Below are 19,068 nucleotides of genomic sequence, written 5' to 3'. Positions count from 1 at the left end.
TTCCGCCTCGCTGCCCCACCGACGGTACGTCTGTGGTTCGTATGACCCCGCTGGTGCACTTTCTGGAGGCCTGGCTAGAGCTTCCCAGACTGTCCCGCTGGGTCGCGAGAACCATCAGGCTCGGCTACGCGATTCAGTTCGCGAGATCTCCTCCCCGCTTCAGGGGAGTCCGCTTCACTATGGTCGGTGGCAATGCCCCTGTCATGAGAGCGGAGGTCGCCACCCTGCTGGCGAAGGGTGCGATCGAGATTGTCCCTCCAGCCGAAATGAAGTCCGGCTTCTACAGCCCTTACTTCATTGTACCCAAGAAGTCCGGTGGGTTACGGCCAATCCTCGACCTGCGCGTCTTGAACCGCTCCCTTCACAGGCTGCCATTCAAGATGCTCACGGCCAAACACATCCTCCAGTGTGTGCGGCCGCAGGATTGGTTTGCAGCGATCGACCTGAAGGACGCCTACTTCCATGTCTCCATTTTACCTCGACACAGACCGTTTCTACGGTTTGCTTTCGAGGGGCAGGCATACCAGTACGCGGTTCTCCCTTTCGGGCTAGCCCTGTCCCCTCGCGTCTTTACGAAGGTCGTCGAGGCAGCCCTTGTTCCCCTCCGGGAACACGGGGTTCGCATCCTGAACTATCTCGACGACTGGCTGATCCTAGCTCACTCTCGAGACCAGGTTTGCGAACACAGGGACCTAGTGCTCCGGCACCTAGTCCGTCTGGGCCTTCGGGTCAACTGGGAGAAGAGCAAACTCTGCCCCGTGCAGAGGATCTCTTTTCTCGGTATGGAGATCGACTCGGTCGCCATGTGCGCGCAGCTTACGAGCGAGCGCGCGCAGTCACTGCTGACTTGTCTTCGTCAGTTCGAGGGCAAGAGTGCGGTTCCACTGAAACTTTTTCAGAGGCTCCTGGGGCATATGGCATCCGCAGCCGCAGTAACGCCGCTGGGATTGCTTCATATGAGACCGCTTCAGCTTTGGCTTCGCGATCGAGTCCCGAGGTGGGCATGGCAACACGGCACGCTCCAAGTCCCAGTGACTCCAGCCTGCCGTCAGACCTTCACCCCGTGGGCGAACCTCAGTTTTCTACGGGCCGGAGTGCCCTTAGAACGAGTTTCCCGGCATGTTGTTGTATCAACAGATGCCTCCAACACGGGCTGGGGCGCCATGTGCAATGGTCATGCTGCCGCGGGCTCCTGGACAGGACCCCAGCGCCTTTGGCATGTCAATTGCCTCGAGTTGCTGGCTGTACGTCTCGCCCTGCACCGCTTCCATGCGCTGCTCAGGGGTCAGCACGTACTAGTCCGATCAGACAATACCGCAACAGTAGCGTACATCAACCATCAAGGTGGTCTACGCTCCCGCCGTATGTCGCAACTCGCTCGCCACCTCCTCATATGGAGTCAGAAGCATCTGAGGTCGCTTCGAGCCATTTATATCCCGGGACACCTGAACCAGGCGGCCGACGAGCTGTCTCGAGTTCGGCCTCTCGCTGGAGAATGGCGACTCCATCCCCGGACGGTTCAGCTGATTTGGGATCAGTTCGGCGACGCACAGGTAGACCTGTTTGCCTCCCACGACTCGTCCCATTGCGACCTGTTTTATTCCCTGACCGAGGGCACGCTCGGCACGGATGCACTGGCGCACAGCTGGCCGCGGGGCCTACGCAAGTATGCGTTTCCCCCAGTGAGCCTTCTTGCGCAGACCTTGCGCAAGATCAGGGAGGACGAGGAGCAGGTCATTTTGGTTGCCCCGTATTGGCCCAACCGGACCTGGTTCTCCGAACTAGTACTCCTCGCGACAGCACCTCCCTGGCCAATTCCTCTGAGGAAGGACCTCCTTTCTCAGGGACGGGGCACCTTATGGCACCCTCGTCCCGATCTTTGGAACCTCCACGTGTGGCTCCTGGACGGGACGAGGCAGGTTTGAGTACCCTACCACCTGCGGTGGTGGCTACCATCACTTCCGCTAGAGCATCGTCCACGAGACATGCCTATGCGTTGAAGTGGAACCTCTTCGTCAACTGGTGTTCTTTTAAACATCAAGAACCCACGAAATGCCCGATCAGTGTCGTGCTTTCCTTCCTGCAAGAAGGGTTGGAGCGAAGGCTGTCTCCCTCCACCCTGAAAGTGTATGTTGCCGCCATTGCCGCACATCACGAAGCAGTTGAAGGTAAGTCTCTGGGAAGGCACGACCTGATCGTCAGGTTCCTGAGGGGAGCGAGGAGACTAAATCCTCCTCGTCCTCCCCTCGTTCCCTCTTGGGACCTCTCAGTGGTTCTAACTGCCCTGCAGAGTGCTCCCTTTGAGCCTTTGCAATCAGTGGAGCTTAAGTTCCTGTCAATGAAGACAGCGCTCCTGGTTGCATTGGCCTCCATCAAGAGGGTAGGGGACCTGCAGGCATTTTCGGTTGACGAAGCGTGCCTGGAATTCGGGCCGGCTGACTCTCACGTGATCCTGAGACCCCGGCTTGGATATGTGCCCAAGGTTCCTACCACACCCTTTCGAGACCAGGTAGTGAACCTGCAAGCGCTGCCTTTGGAGGAGGCAGACCCAGCCTTGGCACTGCTCTGTCCAGTACGCGCCCTCCGTGCTTACGTAGACAGAACGCGGTGTTTCAGGACCTCAGACCAGCTCTTTGTCTGTCATGGTGGGAAGCTGAAGGGAAAGGCTCTCTCAAAGCAAAGGTTATCTCACTGGATAGTGGATACCATTGCTTTGGCATACCAGCAGCAAGGTCGTCCGTGCCCCCTTGGTGTGAAAGCCCACTCCACACGTAGTGTCGCTTCCTCTTGGGCTCTAGCGCATGGCGCCTCGCTAACAGACATTTGTAGAGCTGCAGGCTGGGCGACACCCAACACATTCGCGAGATTCTATAATCTCCGCGTAGAGCCAGTTTCTTCTCATGTACTCGCTTCAACCAGCCGGTGCTAGATTCTGCTCAGGTGTCTTCGCTTGCTCGCCATTCCTCTCCACGGACGGGATACGTGCGATTTTCTTCTCAGGTGAGTCTGATAAGCTCTGAGTTTCCTCCAGCACTGGTGACGTCAACGCCTGAGTTATGCCAATCTGCCATAACGCAGCTTTTGCGCTTGACTAGGTGCCTCCATGTGCATGGTCCCCCCTCTGGGCGACCCCCACATGTGTATTCCACTGTAAGTCTCCTTGTGAGCGTGTGTCTTTCCCTTGGCAAGCCACCTTGCCACCCCTGGGGTTTAAAATTCCACCTGCGGCTGGACACCCCAGTGATTCTCCATATGCATCCCTCTGGGTCATATGTGTATTCTAAGTCCCCCCCATCAATGGCTGGGCATGATTGCATATTTCTCTCTGGAGATATGCTTCCCAGTGTACCTTGGTATCCCTGTGTTAAGTAGGACTCCTTCGTTCGTGCTAGTCTCACAACAGGGAGCTCAGACTTACGCAGGGCACTGGAAGACAGCCGAGGTGGCGTGATTAGACTGGAACCCCAATCGTCGTCATCCGACGTAACTCGGAGTGACCACGAAAGGGAACGTCTCGGTTACGGATGTAACCCTCGTTCCCTGAGTGGGAACGGAGACGTTACGTCTTCCTGCCACTTCCGCTGTACCGCTGAAAAACGCCTGGGGCCAGTCTCGGCTCCTCAGCGAAGGCATGTCTGCATTGTGCAGCGTACTTCCTTATATACCCCCTGCGGCGGGCGGAGTTACGCTATGCAAATTCCGCAGACCCATGGCATTTCATTGCCATTGGCTCGTTTTATATACTCGAAGGTGATAGGCTTCTAAGCGAAACCCCAATCGTCGTCATCCGACGTAACGTCTCCGTTCCCACTCAGGGAACGAGGGTTACATCCGTAACCGAGACGTTTTGTTACTGTCTTCACAACAAATAATGACAATCACCTCATGGTCTCAGCTGGCTCTTAAAAGTTCATTCCCATTAGCTCTTAATCTATAATCTTCTTCTCTTCAGGGTGTTGTCCCCTGGCATAGTTGCATAGCGTTATGGACACTTGTCACAATGAAAAACAAGCTTAGGGCTTTTCTGGAGCTTAGGGAAGGCGCATTCAAGAGTCACCAGAGCCGTCAGGTTGCCTACTAGTGTTAGCACAGGGAGACAAGTTAATGACAGCAGTATTTAATCACTTATCTCTGTTAAACCTCTTCAAATCAGCAAAATCTCAGTGAATTTAGATCACATCCGTCTGTTCACTGTACATCTACGTCTGTAGCCGGAGCCATCATCTATCATGCATCACTGTCTCATGGTGGAGACTTAAGATCAGACAAAAAAACGTACTGGTACTATAATAAACTAGTCAGAAATGTCACTTATATCGTTTAAGGTCTGCATTATTATTTTAAAGACTTCTTTAAAGCCATTGAATTTTACTTTTAAAACATTTAAATACAAATTGCAATGAATTGAATGGCAATGATTTATTTTAACATCTCTGTGTCTATGATTTTCAACTGCTACACTGTGCTTTACTATAAATAGCTCATTATCACTTGTGACATAGGCTCAGATAGCAGCTTTTACCTGACATTGAAAGAGAGAGAGACTCTGTCTTTTCATAAACGTGTAACATTTTCATTCCACTCTCTTTTAACTCAAGCCCAGCTTAAGACATATGAAATGACATGCGTTTTCACATAACCATAATATTTATATATTTGGAGTCATCATTGTCTGTAAGTTTACATCAACCTGTATTTATCCAATCACTTATAAAAAAAATTTATTATAGATCTTTCATTCAAAAAGATTATCGTAAGACTTCAATCTTTTGACCTTATTTTTATGTTGTTTTTTCAGACGAAAACTTTAATATCGTCCTATTAAACACTGATCTTCTTTCAAACCCACATTAACACCCAATATCTGTTTTTGTTACTTTTACAATTATTAATTTTTTTTTTTTTTACACCTTCCGATCATGGGCATTTACAGTTACAGGCTAAATTACCCTGCTGACCACAATTAAAACACTCTCTGCCATTGAGCTTTCAAACGGCTCCAACTTAATGCACACCCTTGAAGCAGTGTGTCCCAGTCAGGAATGTAAACAGAGCTGATAAGCAGTTCTCTGTATTCTTTTGACAGTCCACCAGTGGTGGATTCAGTCACAATAGCCGAATCATAATCTTCATCATTATCATTGGCAGCACATTCATTTTCATAAGCTGCACGGAAACGCTCAACATATTCTAGGTGGTTTTCACAAAGTTTCTGTTTACTTTAGTCACACTTGTCCAGGGAAATGATCCCCAACCCATAATTTCCTTTACTTGCTTTTTGTAAAGCACAGTTATTCATAAATAGTCCATAAATTCAGAAATTATATTTTCATAACATTAATTTTTCCTAATATATTTCTTTTCATCTATCAAATGGTTAGTCTGCAGATTCAACAAGTACTATCATTATTGTTTCAGTCCCACTTATCTCTACTGTTTTGCAGAAACCAAAATATTAAATTACTCATATCTCTATCCCCAAGTCGCACAGACACACAGCATTATAGCTGCTTGCTCCTTCAATCCTTATCATATAAATGTAAGTTCTCTAGACATCTAATGTCATGCATCCATTTACTGGATGAAAAAGTAAAAACTTTTTTTTTCTCCTGGCAGTTCGACTTTTTTTTTCTTTGCACTCTGCCTCCTCTAACCAGCACATTATTGTTGGCTTATAATCCACACACACACACACACACACACAGTCCTTCTGTTATTCACTTCCCTTTACAACAGGGTCTTTAACTACTGTCAGCCTATTGACACTTATTGTTCCTTCTCTATGGAAATCATGGTATTTAATTAACCTTTCAATACCCATACACTCTCCTCATCAGACAAAACACCGGTGTATCATATTGATAATTTTTACTCTTTTTACTCTGAGACCTCCCCATGATGGTCAGTTAAACTCTGTGGCCGTTTTCGGCGCACCTATATAACTCTAGAGTTAGAGTCTAGAGTCTCTAGAGTCTCTAGAGAGATCAATTTTCACCTCAATTGAAAAAGGTGAGCACTCACAACTTGCTCACAAATTTGATCATCCAGACCCTCGGGGTTTCCCCCACTACAATACCATGGATTATCTGAACCCATCAGACTAGTGTCCCCGTACTAAATCTAGACTAGTAATCTGTACTAGTCACCACAAAGTCTCCCTCTACCATCATGAGTCATTCCCTCTGGTACCTTTTATAATTTAGACTTTGTCTCTTACCAGTCTCAGTTTACACCACTTCAGTTCTTTTGATGATTCCAGTAGTGTCTCTCTTGGACCCTGGCGGTCGGCCCCTCTCTCTCAAGTTTACAAGGTAGGGCTGTAACTGCTCAGTCCAGGTGGCCAAACACCGTCCGCTCTCGGGTCCAAGAGACACATCCAAGGTATCCTGCCGACAACGCCAAATTTTGGTGGCAAACAAACTTATATCACTGAATAAGAGACAAACATTTCCAATAGTCTTTGATGAGGTTTATTTTCTTGCAAGAAAAGGTCAGCAGTCATACAGTCACACAGAGTGGCTGCAGAGTGTGACAGTGAAGGGAGGGCATCCTTCCACTTTATAGTTTTGACTCCCAGAATGTTATCTTTCTAGGCCCATGATGGTATTTCAACCATACATGGAACATTCTTAGACCATGAGTATTAGGTATTTAGTCTATAGCTATGCGCGTTTGAATATATATGTGCGCAGGCGTGTAGTCTTTCTTTACAAATTGACCTCAACAAATTACTTGTCTGGCCTTAAAAATGTGTAATACAGAATTGTTTTTTATCGCTTCCGCGTAGCCATGTGAACTAACTGGAATTATTTTGACAACGTTTTATTTAATGTGTGACTCGCCTGCTATTTATGCTGCTGAAATGTTTATGTTGTTTGTCTGGAAGCTGATTGTCCGTTTGAAGAAGGAGATTCAGTCTTTGAAGGAAGAGCTGGCTCTAGTGACTGGAGAACAAAGAAGTGACAAGTTAAACCAAGAAGAGATCCAGCAGTATGTACCTATTAATTCCTCAATTCTCAATATGTTAAAACATAAACTAATAATGAATTAAGATTACTGATGGCACTGTTTATGTGCATGCGAGATAATAGATCAGACTGAACGATTTGTTCACTATTTGGATTAACTGAGTTTCAGCAGTTAACAGCACACTGAAATATTTTTCATAAATACAGAAGACTAAATAATTAACTTGACATTGGCTAGTTGTTATGGTTGCTGGAAAGAGGAAAGCAGTTGAGCTATGGATCTAATCGCACGGAACAGAAAATACTAGAACAATGAGCAACCACAAACCGATACAGTTTGGCAGCAAAACAGTAGTTGCTTTTACATTTTCTTCAAATTTGCTACATCGCTGGATATACTCAAGCTTCACAGCCAATGGGAGTTGTTGCTCATGCCACCTTAAACGGCCATTTCACATTGAAAAATAATTAATTCATATTGTTTTGTTGTTGCAGTTTGCTTTCTTGTATGTGTTAATGCCTTTTAGTGTTTTACAGTAGGAGGCATGAGTATTTTTCTTGTTTTGTAGGTTGGAAGAGCAGGTAAATGTGTATCTGGAAGACCTTGACAATGAAGTAACATTAGACCTGGGGCCTGATATGAGGAAAATCCACTTTTGTTTCTTTCTGCTAAAGGTACAAGCTCTTTCTGATTATATATATTGTGTGTGTGTGTGTGTGTGTGTGTGTGTGTGTGTGTGTGTGTGTGTGTGTGTGTGTGTGTGTGTGTGTGTGTGTGTGTGTGTGTGTGTGTGTGTGTGTGTGTGTGTGTGTATGAGTGTGTGTGTGTGTGTGTGTGTGTGTGTGTGTGTGTGTGTGTGTGTGTGTGTGTGTGTGTGTGTTTTCTCGTCTTCCAGTCTTTCCTCAACTTTATTAATATTGTCTTTTTTCTATGAAAACTGTCAAAATTATGTTATTTGAGTTTCTGTTCACTAAACTTTAAGCAAAAGCATGGTTCTTTATATATAATCATTGCTAAAAGCCAGACGATTTGGTCTTTAAAAAACATTTGCTATTGTCAAGTCACCTTTATTTATATAGCGCTTTTTACAATATAGATTGTTTCAAAGCAGCTTTATAGTGATAACAGGAAAATAATGCAACAAAGTTTGTTTTTAGAAGAAAATAGCGTCATAGTCATTCATATTTCTGAGGTCAATCATCATACATAATACACTGTATACATCATACACTGTTCGTTGGCCAGAGGAGAACTTTTGAGAGCTACTGGCATGCTTAGTTGGGGACATTTTATATTCAACAATATTATTGATCTGCCTGCATTGACACCATTATATGAGAACTGAACTGAGCTGGACAATGTCATCACAGTTTTCTCCAGAGCGGCTATATATATAAATGAACTAAATTAATAACTTTTTACAACAAAAATGAACCATCACTGAAGTTACTTATACTGGACTGTGATACTATTTTCTTCTAGAAACAAACTTTGTTGCATTATTTCCCTGTTATCTCTGTAAAGCTGCTTTGAAACAATTTGTAGGGCTATTAAATAAAGGTGACTTGACTTGACTTAACAATCACCACGATAAGCCACTTTTGAGGGAACTCAACGTTGCATCATGATGTTGATGCTTTAGGAACACTTCTGCAGAACCTGTGTCTGAGGCCCTGTACACACGGAGACGCGTTTTGCTGTATACGTAAAAATATTTTATCGTATCAGCGTTTCGTCCAGACGGATCTGGCGTTTTGGGAGACTGAAACCGCTATTTTTTTTAAATCAAGTCCCAGAGAGGATAAATCTGAAAACGACACCCTTGCATTTTCGTGTGTACAGCCAATCCGTAGGCTATATTTTGTGAAACGATGATGTCATCACCCCACATGTCGACCCTAGTCAGACAATGCTAAATCACGTAACAGCAACAACAACTGCGGACTACATGCTGTTCGTGCTGCAGAAGCTATTGAGCCTCTTTTATTTGTTTATTTATTATTTACTTGAATGTATTTTTATTTCTTTATTTTACATTCTTTTATGCTATGATGCTTGTCTGTTGTCTGATTAAGACATTTCATATTTTGTAGGGATGGGCATTTCAAGCAAAAATAATATTCGATGATCGCTGGGAATTATTTGATTATTATTTGAAAAACACACCCCTGTCCCACATGCTCACCGGTAAAATGACGTTCACTCAAATTCCGCTCCGACATCAAATTTCTTTGCACTGTCTGTAGGCCTAAGAAGATGAAAGAAAACATATTTAGTTTCATATTTATGTTTAAATAATATGTTATTTTTTTTATTTCATCCATGCTGATTATATAAAAAGTGAACAGCATGAGTAAGATAGGATCATAAGATGTGCAATATATCGGGAGACATAATTTTGACCACTTCATTAAGTTTTGTTTTGTATAAAACCTTTCTTTAAAGTGAATTTTGTTTTGTATAAATTGTACCTTAATTTTAATCAATGTTTCATCAACCAATTTTAAATCCAACCTGGATTTAATAAATAAGAAGCAAATATAGCAGACAATATTATCAGGACATGGAGGCGCTGTCGCGATAATTTGCATTGCTCGTGAACTGGAGCTCTACAGAAATATCTATAGAAAGTTTGAAATGTCTACTTTTAAACAAAACAATTCAAAACGAAAAGAAACAAACAACTCTATTATGCAATCCGTATGAAATGGGCATTTCTCTCTATAAGCACATTCACAATACTGTGAAGATGGTGAGTCAGCATCGTCAACATCTTTGCTGCCGAGGCTGACACAGAAAACACTAGTTTATTAATAAACAATTAAAATGTCTCTTTCCTATATTTGACACATTCATAATGATTACTTTTGCTGGTTATTTATGGCAAGCTTTATTTGTCCGCTAACTAATCGAATATTTGAACATCGTGACTCATCCCTATTTTGCACTAGGCCATTTATGCTTGTTCATATTGTTCAATAAAGTTATTGGTAAAAAAAAAAAAGAAAAAAAAGAAAAGAAGCTACTGAGCCTAAAATCATTGTATAAAGCACGCAAGGATTATGCACATGCTCCAAGTCTTCTTCTCTGTGGCAGAATTACAGCGCCACATACTGGTCTGGCATGTATACTACATCGTTTTGAGTCGGTTTCAGTGGTTTTGTGTGTACAAAGATATTTCTTCAGTAGTGGGCACTCATGCAATTTAAGCAATGACATACATCCGAGTGAACGAGATGGAGGGAAGTTAGCGAGTGAAGGGCATGACAATTTTGGACTGGAACGCAGCCCTTGTAACAGGCTGTGACAGTTACACTATTAAAAACCTCTTTTTCTTAGGCTAGTTAACTTGTGTTCACGTTTTCCCTCATTCATGTGTTGAGCGCCACCTCAAGGAGCCATGAAGTAGTGACGCTGGGACCAGGGAAATCTAATTAGAGCGCCTTATTTAATTTATTAATTAAAATATTGATATTTGGCGCTTGCGTATCGATTATCATATCGCACAGAGAAGGACAACGATATATCGCCCTATCGATATTTTTTCCCTCCCCGAGTCAGAACGTAGGAAGGTTGCTGTAGGAAGGGTGCATAATATAATGTCTGTAATAAAACTATTTTGTGTGTGTGTGTGTAACAGGGTTGCACACATTAAAATTAAAATTAAAATAATTATAATTATAATTAGACATAGGTTTGCTGAAATTTATTAAACAAAATTTACTATATTTTTGTGTTTAAAACTAGCTTCTTCTCATGCTAGGTTATGTCATTTTTTTATTTATTTTTTTGTGCCCTGAAAAAAATAAAAGGAGACCACATTCTAGCTACATGAAAGTAATTCTACAACATTCAAAAGTATTACATATCAAATAAGTTTCCTTTCTCTTCAGGTGAAAGTGCGAGAGAGACTCTCTGCTCAAAATGGGGTGAGTAATGGCAGCAGGCAGCAGCCTTTAAAGGGCATGTCTGATGGAGAGGACAGAAATTCACATGCTGAGCTCCAAAAGCTGCGGGACACCGTGACCCACCGTGATAACGAGATCAGTATCCTTTACTCAACTTCATAATAATTAAGTTATTTTATAAACCTAAGATTTTGTGCCTCACTAGGTCTAATTTAAATATGATACATTTGAGGTGCCAAAACAATCTAATGATCACTCTCTTGTTGCTTTATTCTAGGCCAAAAAAAGTAGGTACACTTAAACTGATTTCCAATAAAGTATAAAAGTCTGGTTAATGTAAATGATGAAGAATGAAAAATATTATTCAAACGTATGCAAATAAAATCACAAAAATTAAATAACTGGATGTTTTATATAGTTTGTTTTACTTTTATATTTTTTCACCGTAATATTATTTCTATCATGATAACTCTCTAAAGATTTTAGCATGGTAATGAACATGACACTGTTAATGTATTTGGTCTTGGCGGAATAGATCTGCTACGCTGCTGCTGATATTGCTGCTGTAGTTGTAGATTATTGCTGCTGCCGCTGCAAGAGCAAGTACATGGGCTTGCTACTGCCAGTACAAACACCAATACGCTGCCGTGGCATGTAAGACATACTGCTGCTGCACAAATAGCATATATAAAATTGCCTCCAACACAGCTGAAAACGAGAAAATGAACAAGACAAGCCAAAATGTGTATTTGCTGCTTTAGAATGTTGAACACAATGCTGCTATATGATAATATAACAGGAGACAAGATGAATGATACCCCCCCCCCCCAAAACAAGCAGATCAATCCACACAACATACTGTATGTACTGCTGCTGCTCCGGAGAGCCATAAGAACCGCAAGTTTGCTATGTTTGTGTGCCTGGACCTGCTTTGATGAATGGCTTAACACTAGTGGTCTATTGCAGTGTGTACCTGGTCGCTTGACCAGACTACTAGTTACTTGACTTATGTGTATCTGGGCTAGTGAAGCCCAGGCAAAATATCTAGTGGCTTAGCAATGTGAACATGGGTGCCATAGCCTTAGGTTTTTTTAAGTAATGACCTAAATAGTTATGTGTGCCTGAGCAATATAGCTCAAACTTAACTTGTTAGAAACGCACAATATATGTGTGTTGTTAACAAAAAGAATATCACGTTGCAAGCTGATAGAGATGAAGAAAATAACCCCCAGCAACCACCTGAGCAAATAGTTGTAAAATGTATTGTCATTCGATAGTTGTCATTATCATTATCCACTTGCCAATTCATGTTTTCTTTTCTTTTTTTTCTGATTAATTTTCTTAGCAATATGATGTAATCAGACACGCAGCTCTGATTCCGAATGCAAAACAATGTCGCCCTTTGAAAATAAAGAATCACTGAAGGTTTTGCTTGAGATTTATGTTGAGATGTGATAACTGCCACTTCTCTACTGCTACTGCTCACTTATTTACATATTTCAAATAAGTTTAATCGATTCAGATGGTGGCTATTTTATGGTTTCAAAATAGTGCTGAAGTGGCTTCCTGTGGCCACATTCTAATTTTTTTGACCGCCAGCTTGTCTCACTCTAGGTCTATAGGCTGGAACAAGCATAACAACCAGGTGATCAGAGTTGCCAATATGATGGAGGGGGGCTGTTTTACATGAGTCCTTAATGTTTGTATAGATAGCTACACCAGATCTAGTGTGTTCTTCCCCCTGGTTGCATTATTCACATGCTGATGAATTTAGGCAGAACAGATTTAAGACATGCCTGGTTGAAATCTCCAGCTGCAATGAAGAAAGCATCTGCTGCTCACTGATGTTATTGCAGAACTCTGACATTACCTCCTGCACGTTAGCGCTCGGTGGTACATAAACAGCCGTTATGATGACTTCTGTCAGCTACCACGGCATGCAGAAGGGTCGGCATTTTACATTCATTAGCTCTACATGCTGAGTATATAAGTACAATAAGTAGAAACCACCACGCCATTTTGACACCACAATTTGTTGACGTACACTGCCAGGCCGCATCCCCTTAGCTTGCTGGCTAGCAAGGTTATTCTATCCACTCTCTGTCTAGACTGGGTAAACCCAGCCCGATCTGCCGGCGATTTGATTTCACCCTGCAGCTCAGGCTGGAAACCTGTAAATTTTTCTATCCTGCTTCCATTACAAATCTGCGGGGACCAATCACAAACTGGCTTTTCGGACTCCCCAGTCTCCCCAGACTAATGTTCAATCTTAAAAGATTGAGCTTGGTCTTGTGATAACCAGACTACTCTCTGTCCACATCGCAGTGAAAACTTAGACACCGCAGTCCCTCACTCTGCATTGCGAAGCTCTTCACAGTCTGATGTAATCCAACTTGTTGTCGAGGGAATGAACATTTGCCAGCATGAGTGAATGTATGGCCGGCTTGTGTGGATTAGCATATACTCCTCCGCTTTTGCTCCACTACAGTGTCCTATCACACCACTTATTGTGCTTCTTCCCCACTGTTGCACTCGGCGTGGCCGTGGATTTCCTTAGGCCTGCACGGTGTATGAGTCCATGCTCACCCAGCACACTCATCAAATGTTCTTCGTAACAGAAGACTTTGTTTTACGAATGTCCATCAATTGTTGTCGCTCATACACACGTTCCTCATTCACACCACTCATTCTGCCATGTTCTAAAGTGTTTTAAAAGGATTGTTCAGAATAATTGAAGGATGTTTTTGCAGACATTTTGAATATTTCGCTCAGTCAAGCAGTAGTGCCTACTTGCGTCAAAAGTGCCCCCATCATTCCTGTTCCAAAGAAGCCTAACCCAGCCAGCCTAAATGATTTTAGGCATCACATTAAGAACAGTCTCCTAATCTGAACCCTTTACAGTTCATTTAAAGAACCAACCGGTCCACAGAGGATGCTATCTCCACTACACTCCTTCTCCTGCTATTACACCTAGAGAGGAAGAACACCTATGCCCGGATCCTCTTCATTGACTTCAGTTATGCTTTTAATATGATCATCCCACAACAGTTGGTGGAGAAGCTGAGGTTGTTGGAGGTGGGCTCAGGCACCTGTAACTGGGTCCTTAACTTTCTGACACAGCGGTGGCAGACAGTCAAGGTGGGCAGCCAAGTTTCGAGAACCATCACAGTAAATACAGGCTCATCCCAAGTCTTAAGCCCCCTGCTGTTCTGTCTGCTTACCCATGACTGTACTGCTAGAGTCGGCACCAACCATATTATTAAGTATGCTGGTGAAACAACAGCGGTGGGTCTCATTAATGACAACGATGAGTCTGCATACAGGTTGAATGTGGAGCAGCTTACAGCATGGTCCAGACTTCACAACCTCGCCCTCAGCATGGACAAAACAAAAGAGATGGTGATAGATTTTAGGAGGGGCAAATCACCACCACTGACCATTGACTGTGCTACCTGTGGAAAGGGTCAATATCATCAAATTTCTGGGTGTTCATTTGTCTGACAACTTTGCCTCCACCACTAACCACCAGCAGTCGTCAAAAAAGCTCAGCAGCGCTTACACCCTCTCTGGAGACTTCCAGCAGGTCTCCCCACTCATCTTCTTACCACGTTCTATCGGGGAACCATCGAAAGCATCCTGACCTACTGCCTCACTTCTTGGTTTGGGAGCTGTAAGGCTCATGAACAACAACAGCTTGACATAGTGAAGCCAGCCAGGAAAATAATTGGTGCCCCTCTACCTTCCTTGATGGAGATCTACCAGCACTGCTGTATTCTCAGAGCCACCTCCATCATAAAGGACCCTCTCCACCCTTCTTATTGCATGTTCTCCTTTTTGCCATCCGGGAAAAGGCTGGATCTACAGCACTGTCTGCTGTAGATCCAGCAGGATGCTGAACAGCTTCTTCCCACAAGCTATCAGGATGGTAAACAGATTGTGTCCCCTCCTCTCCCCACATACACACACACACATGTTCACACCCAATCTCTCCCGACCATTGATACAGCATGGCATTTGGTGCATGGTACATGGTGTTTTTCATTTAAGCACTTTATCAAGGACATTAAATGCACTTTTTGCTGTTGGTACTGTGTTTCTATAAATATATTGTTATTTGTAGGTTTAGCTTGGTTGCTTAACTGTGTGGGTGAAATGTTTGTATTATATTTAAATTATTCTTATTTTGTATTTTATTTTGTATTTTGTATTTTCATTTCGTTTCTGTGTGAATGCAAATTCTCAGAGGAATGATATAAATATAAAAATATAAAATGTATGTTTTGTAGTTTACATCAATTGTAAGGTTTTCAAAAATAGTTATGAATGGGTTACTTTGTGTGGATTCTTGTGGCCTCTCTTTGTATTAGCCACTGTTGCTACATCCACAAGATCCTAAAGCCCCCTTTCCACTGCACACGACATTCGCATACGATTGTCACATTTCGCCCCCTAGTGTCAGTCGCACAGAACTTTGAAATTGGTTGTGAAACAACCGTTACCCTCAGCTATTCACAATAGTAAAATGAATGATTTTAATTAATGTAATGCATGCATGAATATATCCACACAAAACAAATGACCCTCAATACATTTTTTTTTTATTATTATTTAGTATTAAAATATTGGTAATTTCACGCTCATAGTTTTGATTAGAATACATCACATCCGGTCGACCAGTCGCATAAGGTCTAGCCGCAGAAGTTCAGATATTTCAACGCATCCGAAACTCAAATCGGATCCGAAATTTCTGCATTTACGCATATGATCGGAACTCCCCGCAGCTCCCGGACGACTCTCCATTGGAAATGAATGACTTCCGGTCCGACGGCTGTCATGTGCAGTGGAAAGGCGGCTTAAGGGATGCCGGCCCAGGCCTAAACCTTAGGAATTAGTCTCAAGAAAGGTGAAGGTCAGAAACTGCGTGTTGGACCAATGAGAAGTCCTGTCCTTCTGGGGCTTGGTACTAGTTGTTTTACACTTGCCCTCTAATATGTCTCTGTCAGTTGTCCTAGCATCCTTATCTGATGGCGTTGGACATTTGTTTGTGCTAGTCCACCAAGATCAAAGAGTCAGAAATGGGCCCCGCATAAAACTGGGCCTTGGAATGTGCTGTTCACTACAAAATGATTTAAACATGAATCTGGTTCTAGTTAAACTCACTAATGATCAAGTGACAATGGTTAACAGTCCACCAGAATAGAATAATGAGTGAATAGTGACTTCAATTTTGGTTTGTTCTTCACACAAATCTTTCATATTGATTTACTTTTGATTAAGACTTGGAATATTGTACATAGTTGTAAGGACTACATTTATAATGTGTTTATGGTCCTTTTGCTTTCTTTTTGAAACTTCACAGCCCCAATCCGCATTCATTTAAATTATATTGATCAGGATTTTAGCTAAACTCTGCAGGGCAGTGGCACTCCAGGGCCGGATTTGCGGAACCCTGCACGACATTCTTGACCAGTTGTTACAGGAATACTAAAGTTATGATTTTGAATCTTCAGAAACTCACACTGTTTTTTCATTTGATTGACTTTTGCATTTAATTATCCTTGTAACACACAGATCTCCAGACCGAAACTATCCTTAATTTAAGCTTCTCAGGTATATTAGTGAGCATGCTCAAGAGAGAAAAGAGGAAAGTTCAAGATGTTACTTCCCAGCTGGCACAGTTACACAATCAAAACCCATCAACCTGCAGTTCATCACGGTTACCCACAGCCCTACAGGCGGAAGAGAGTGAGATATGTGACACCTCTATTGATTACACACATGCTCATCATATGATAACCAGAAAAAGGGGTGAGTTACCACAAACCAGATATGTATAGCCTATATTACATGGCATTCACTACATATTCCACTCAAACAAAATGTGCAGATTCACTGCCACTTACTCAACAGGATAATGAAGCTGTTAAAAATGTTATTAGTCAGGCTTGTTTCATAAGGCAGTGTTGTCAGGTGTGCCATGGAAAATAATTAAATTCCAAAAAATAAGTAAAAATAAATGCTACAAATAAAAATAAATCATAGTGCTGTCAGGCCGAAACCTCATATCTCTATATTTCGTCATTTTTGTTTTATAAAATGAATGCTATTGGTCACCCTTTATGTTTGTATGTGGGTTTTATAAATATTTAACCAATAAAAAGCATTTAAAAGAGGTTGTGACTAAAAATCCATTGGCTCCTTAAACTGTCAGTCAAACCTCATAACTCCACCACGGCTCCATTTAGAATGTGCCGCTTGCACAGTTTGGAGATCCCTGCTTGTTTGTGATGCAAGGGTAAATAAAGAACTAAAAATAAATAAAGCCAGCAGCCATATCTCCCTGTAGCCCAAGACTGGTTGCCCACTGAAGCTAAGCAGGGCTGAGCCTGGTTAGTACCTGGATGGGAGACCTCCTGAGAAAACCAGGTTGCTGCTGGAAGAGGTGTTAGTGAGGCCAGCAGGGGGTGCTCACCCTGTGGTCTGTGTGGGTCCTAACGCCCCAGTGTAGTGACGGGGACACTATACTGTCAAAGAGCACCGTCCTTCGGATGAGACGTTAAACCGAGGTCCTGACTCTCTGTGGTCATTAAAAATCCCATGGCATTTCTCGTAAAGAGTAGGGGTGTAACCCCGGTGTCATGGCCACACACCATTGGCCCTTACCAATCATGGCCTCCTAATAATCCCCTTACATTGAATTGGCTCTATCACTCTCTCTCCTCTCTCCACCTATATCCGGTGTGTGGTGAGCGCACTGGCGCCGTTGTACTGTGGCTGCCGTCGCATCATCCAAGTGGATGCTGCACACTGGTGGTGGTTGAGGAGAGATCCCCTGACATGATTGTAAAGCGCTTTGGGTGTACAGTAGTACATATGAAAGCGCTATATAAATGCCCGATTCTATTCTATTCTATTCTAACTGATGTTTGAGTATGTACAGCGTTTTCTTTACTCAAGAAACACTGTCCATAAAGGCTAGCGTTTTTTGTGTATTTGAAGAGTGGAGAATAGTCTTAGTCTTTGCCATTCAGTTAAAGCACATATACTGTTTAAAATATCCTGTGCATAACGCTTTATCATTTGTATCATGAGATTTCAACAACAAGAAAACTGAGCGCCCATATTGCTACAATAAACGTGATATCCTGTAAGTTGATGAAAATGTAATGCTATGCCTCAGATGCGACTGTTCCAGTGACAGAGAAAATATATCTGTCATTTGCTGGTCAAAAAACTCCATAATAACTCCATTTGAGCTTATTTTCATAACCATAGCTATATAAAGCCACAACACCAACTTCAAATGACAATGTTTAATTAAATATGAGGTTTCCGCCTGACAGCGACGATATGTACATTTGTTGGTTTATCATCACCAACAACATCATATCTACCTATATGACCTTATTGTGTTCCTACCCAACTTAAGCTCAAGTTTCACATTAAATGTGAGCACTACTTATAATATAAAATCTAGTTTTAATGTGCCATTTGAAGCAATGCATGTTTGTGCAATTTTTTTATATTTTATAGAGTGGTGTGCTGTGGGATTTTTTACTTATCAAAACTGCCGTGTCAAAAAAAAAAAAAAAAAAAAGTTGGGAAACACTGATATGCTACAAGAGTGATATGCTACATGGTCTCCCAGGGTAAGGATGCTAGGGCTTTGCTTGGGGTAGTGTTTTTTGTTCTTGTCTGGTGCTTGGTTTAGGAAAGTGCAATGTCTCAATCACAAAGTGCAGAAGCTTTTATTTGAAATAAAAAAATAAATATAAAGTGATACATAAACTATCCTGAGGGCAGAAAAACACAGTCCAGACATGCAAAGACAGTGCTGGATTTTGCAGGGTAAATAGTACCATCTACACAGTAAACCAACCACACCAATCTGGCACACAAGGAGAATAAATGGGGAATTAAATTTTGAGGGTAACATTTTATTATATATAATGATATGTTCACATGACCTTATTAGAGACCATATTTGCATGATCTTGTATAACAGTCTCATAACTTTAACTAACTACTGTATGCACTCTTCTCTTTCAGTGCCGGAATTATCTGTCGGTAAGCAGGCAGCATTTGAAGTCTTTCTGAGGGACCATGAAGACCGTTTAACAATTGAAGATAACAGGGCTGTCCTGCAACAAAGGTCTGTGTGTGCTACAGTGTCAGGATCCTACCCTGACTG

At 42.5% G+C, this 19,068-nt stretch overlaps 1 protein-coding gene across 1 annotated transcript in view; it reads left to right on the top strand.

Annotated features, from left to right (window-relative positions):
- The window catches only part of kif6 (kinesin family member 6), a 160,541-nt gene that overhangs the window by 78,151 nt on the left and 63,322 nt on the right, over positions 1-19,068 (top strand). Inside the window, exons 10-14 of the mRNA XM_084393917.1 lie at positions 6,887-6,990; positions 7,538-7,643; positions 10,863-11,016; positions 16,488-16,622; positions 18,927-19,029. Of these exons, the coding sequence (XP_084250043.1) occupies positions 6,887-6,990; positions 7,538-7,643; positions 10,863-11,016; positions 16,488-16,622; positions 18,927-19,029 (602 nt within the window). The remainder of the gene's footprint in view (positions 1-6,886; positions 6,991-7,537; positions 7,644-10,862; positions 11,017-16,487; positions 16,623-18,926; positions 19,030-19,068) is intronic.

Source organism: Rutilus rutilus (assembly GCF_951802725.1).
Source record: "Rutilus rutilus genome assembly, chromosome: 21".
Taxonomy (NCBI): Eukaryota; Metazoa; Chordata; class Actinopteri; order Cypriniformes; family Leuciscidae; genus Rutilus; species Rutilus rutilus.
The sequence above is the reverse complement of the archived record's forward strand: the minus strand, read 5'-3'. Positions and strand labels throughout refer to the sequence as shown.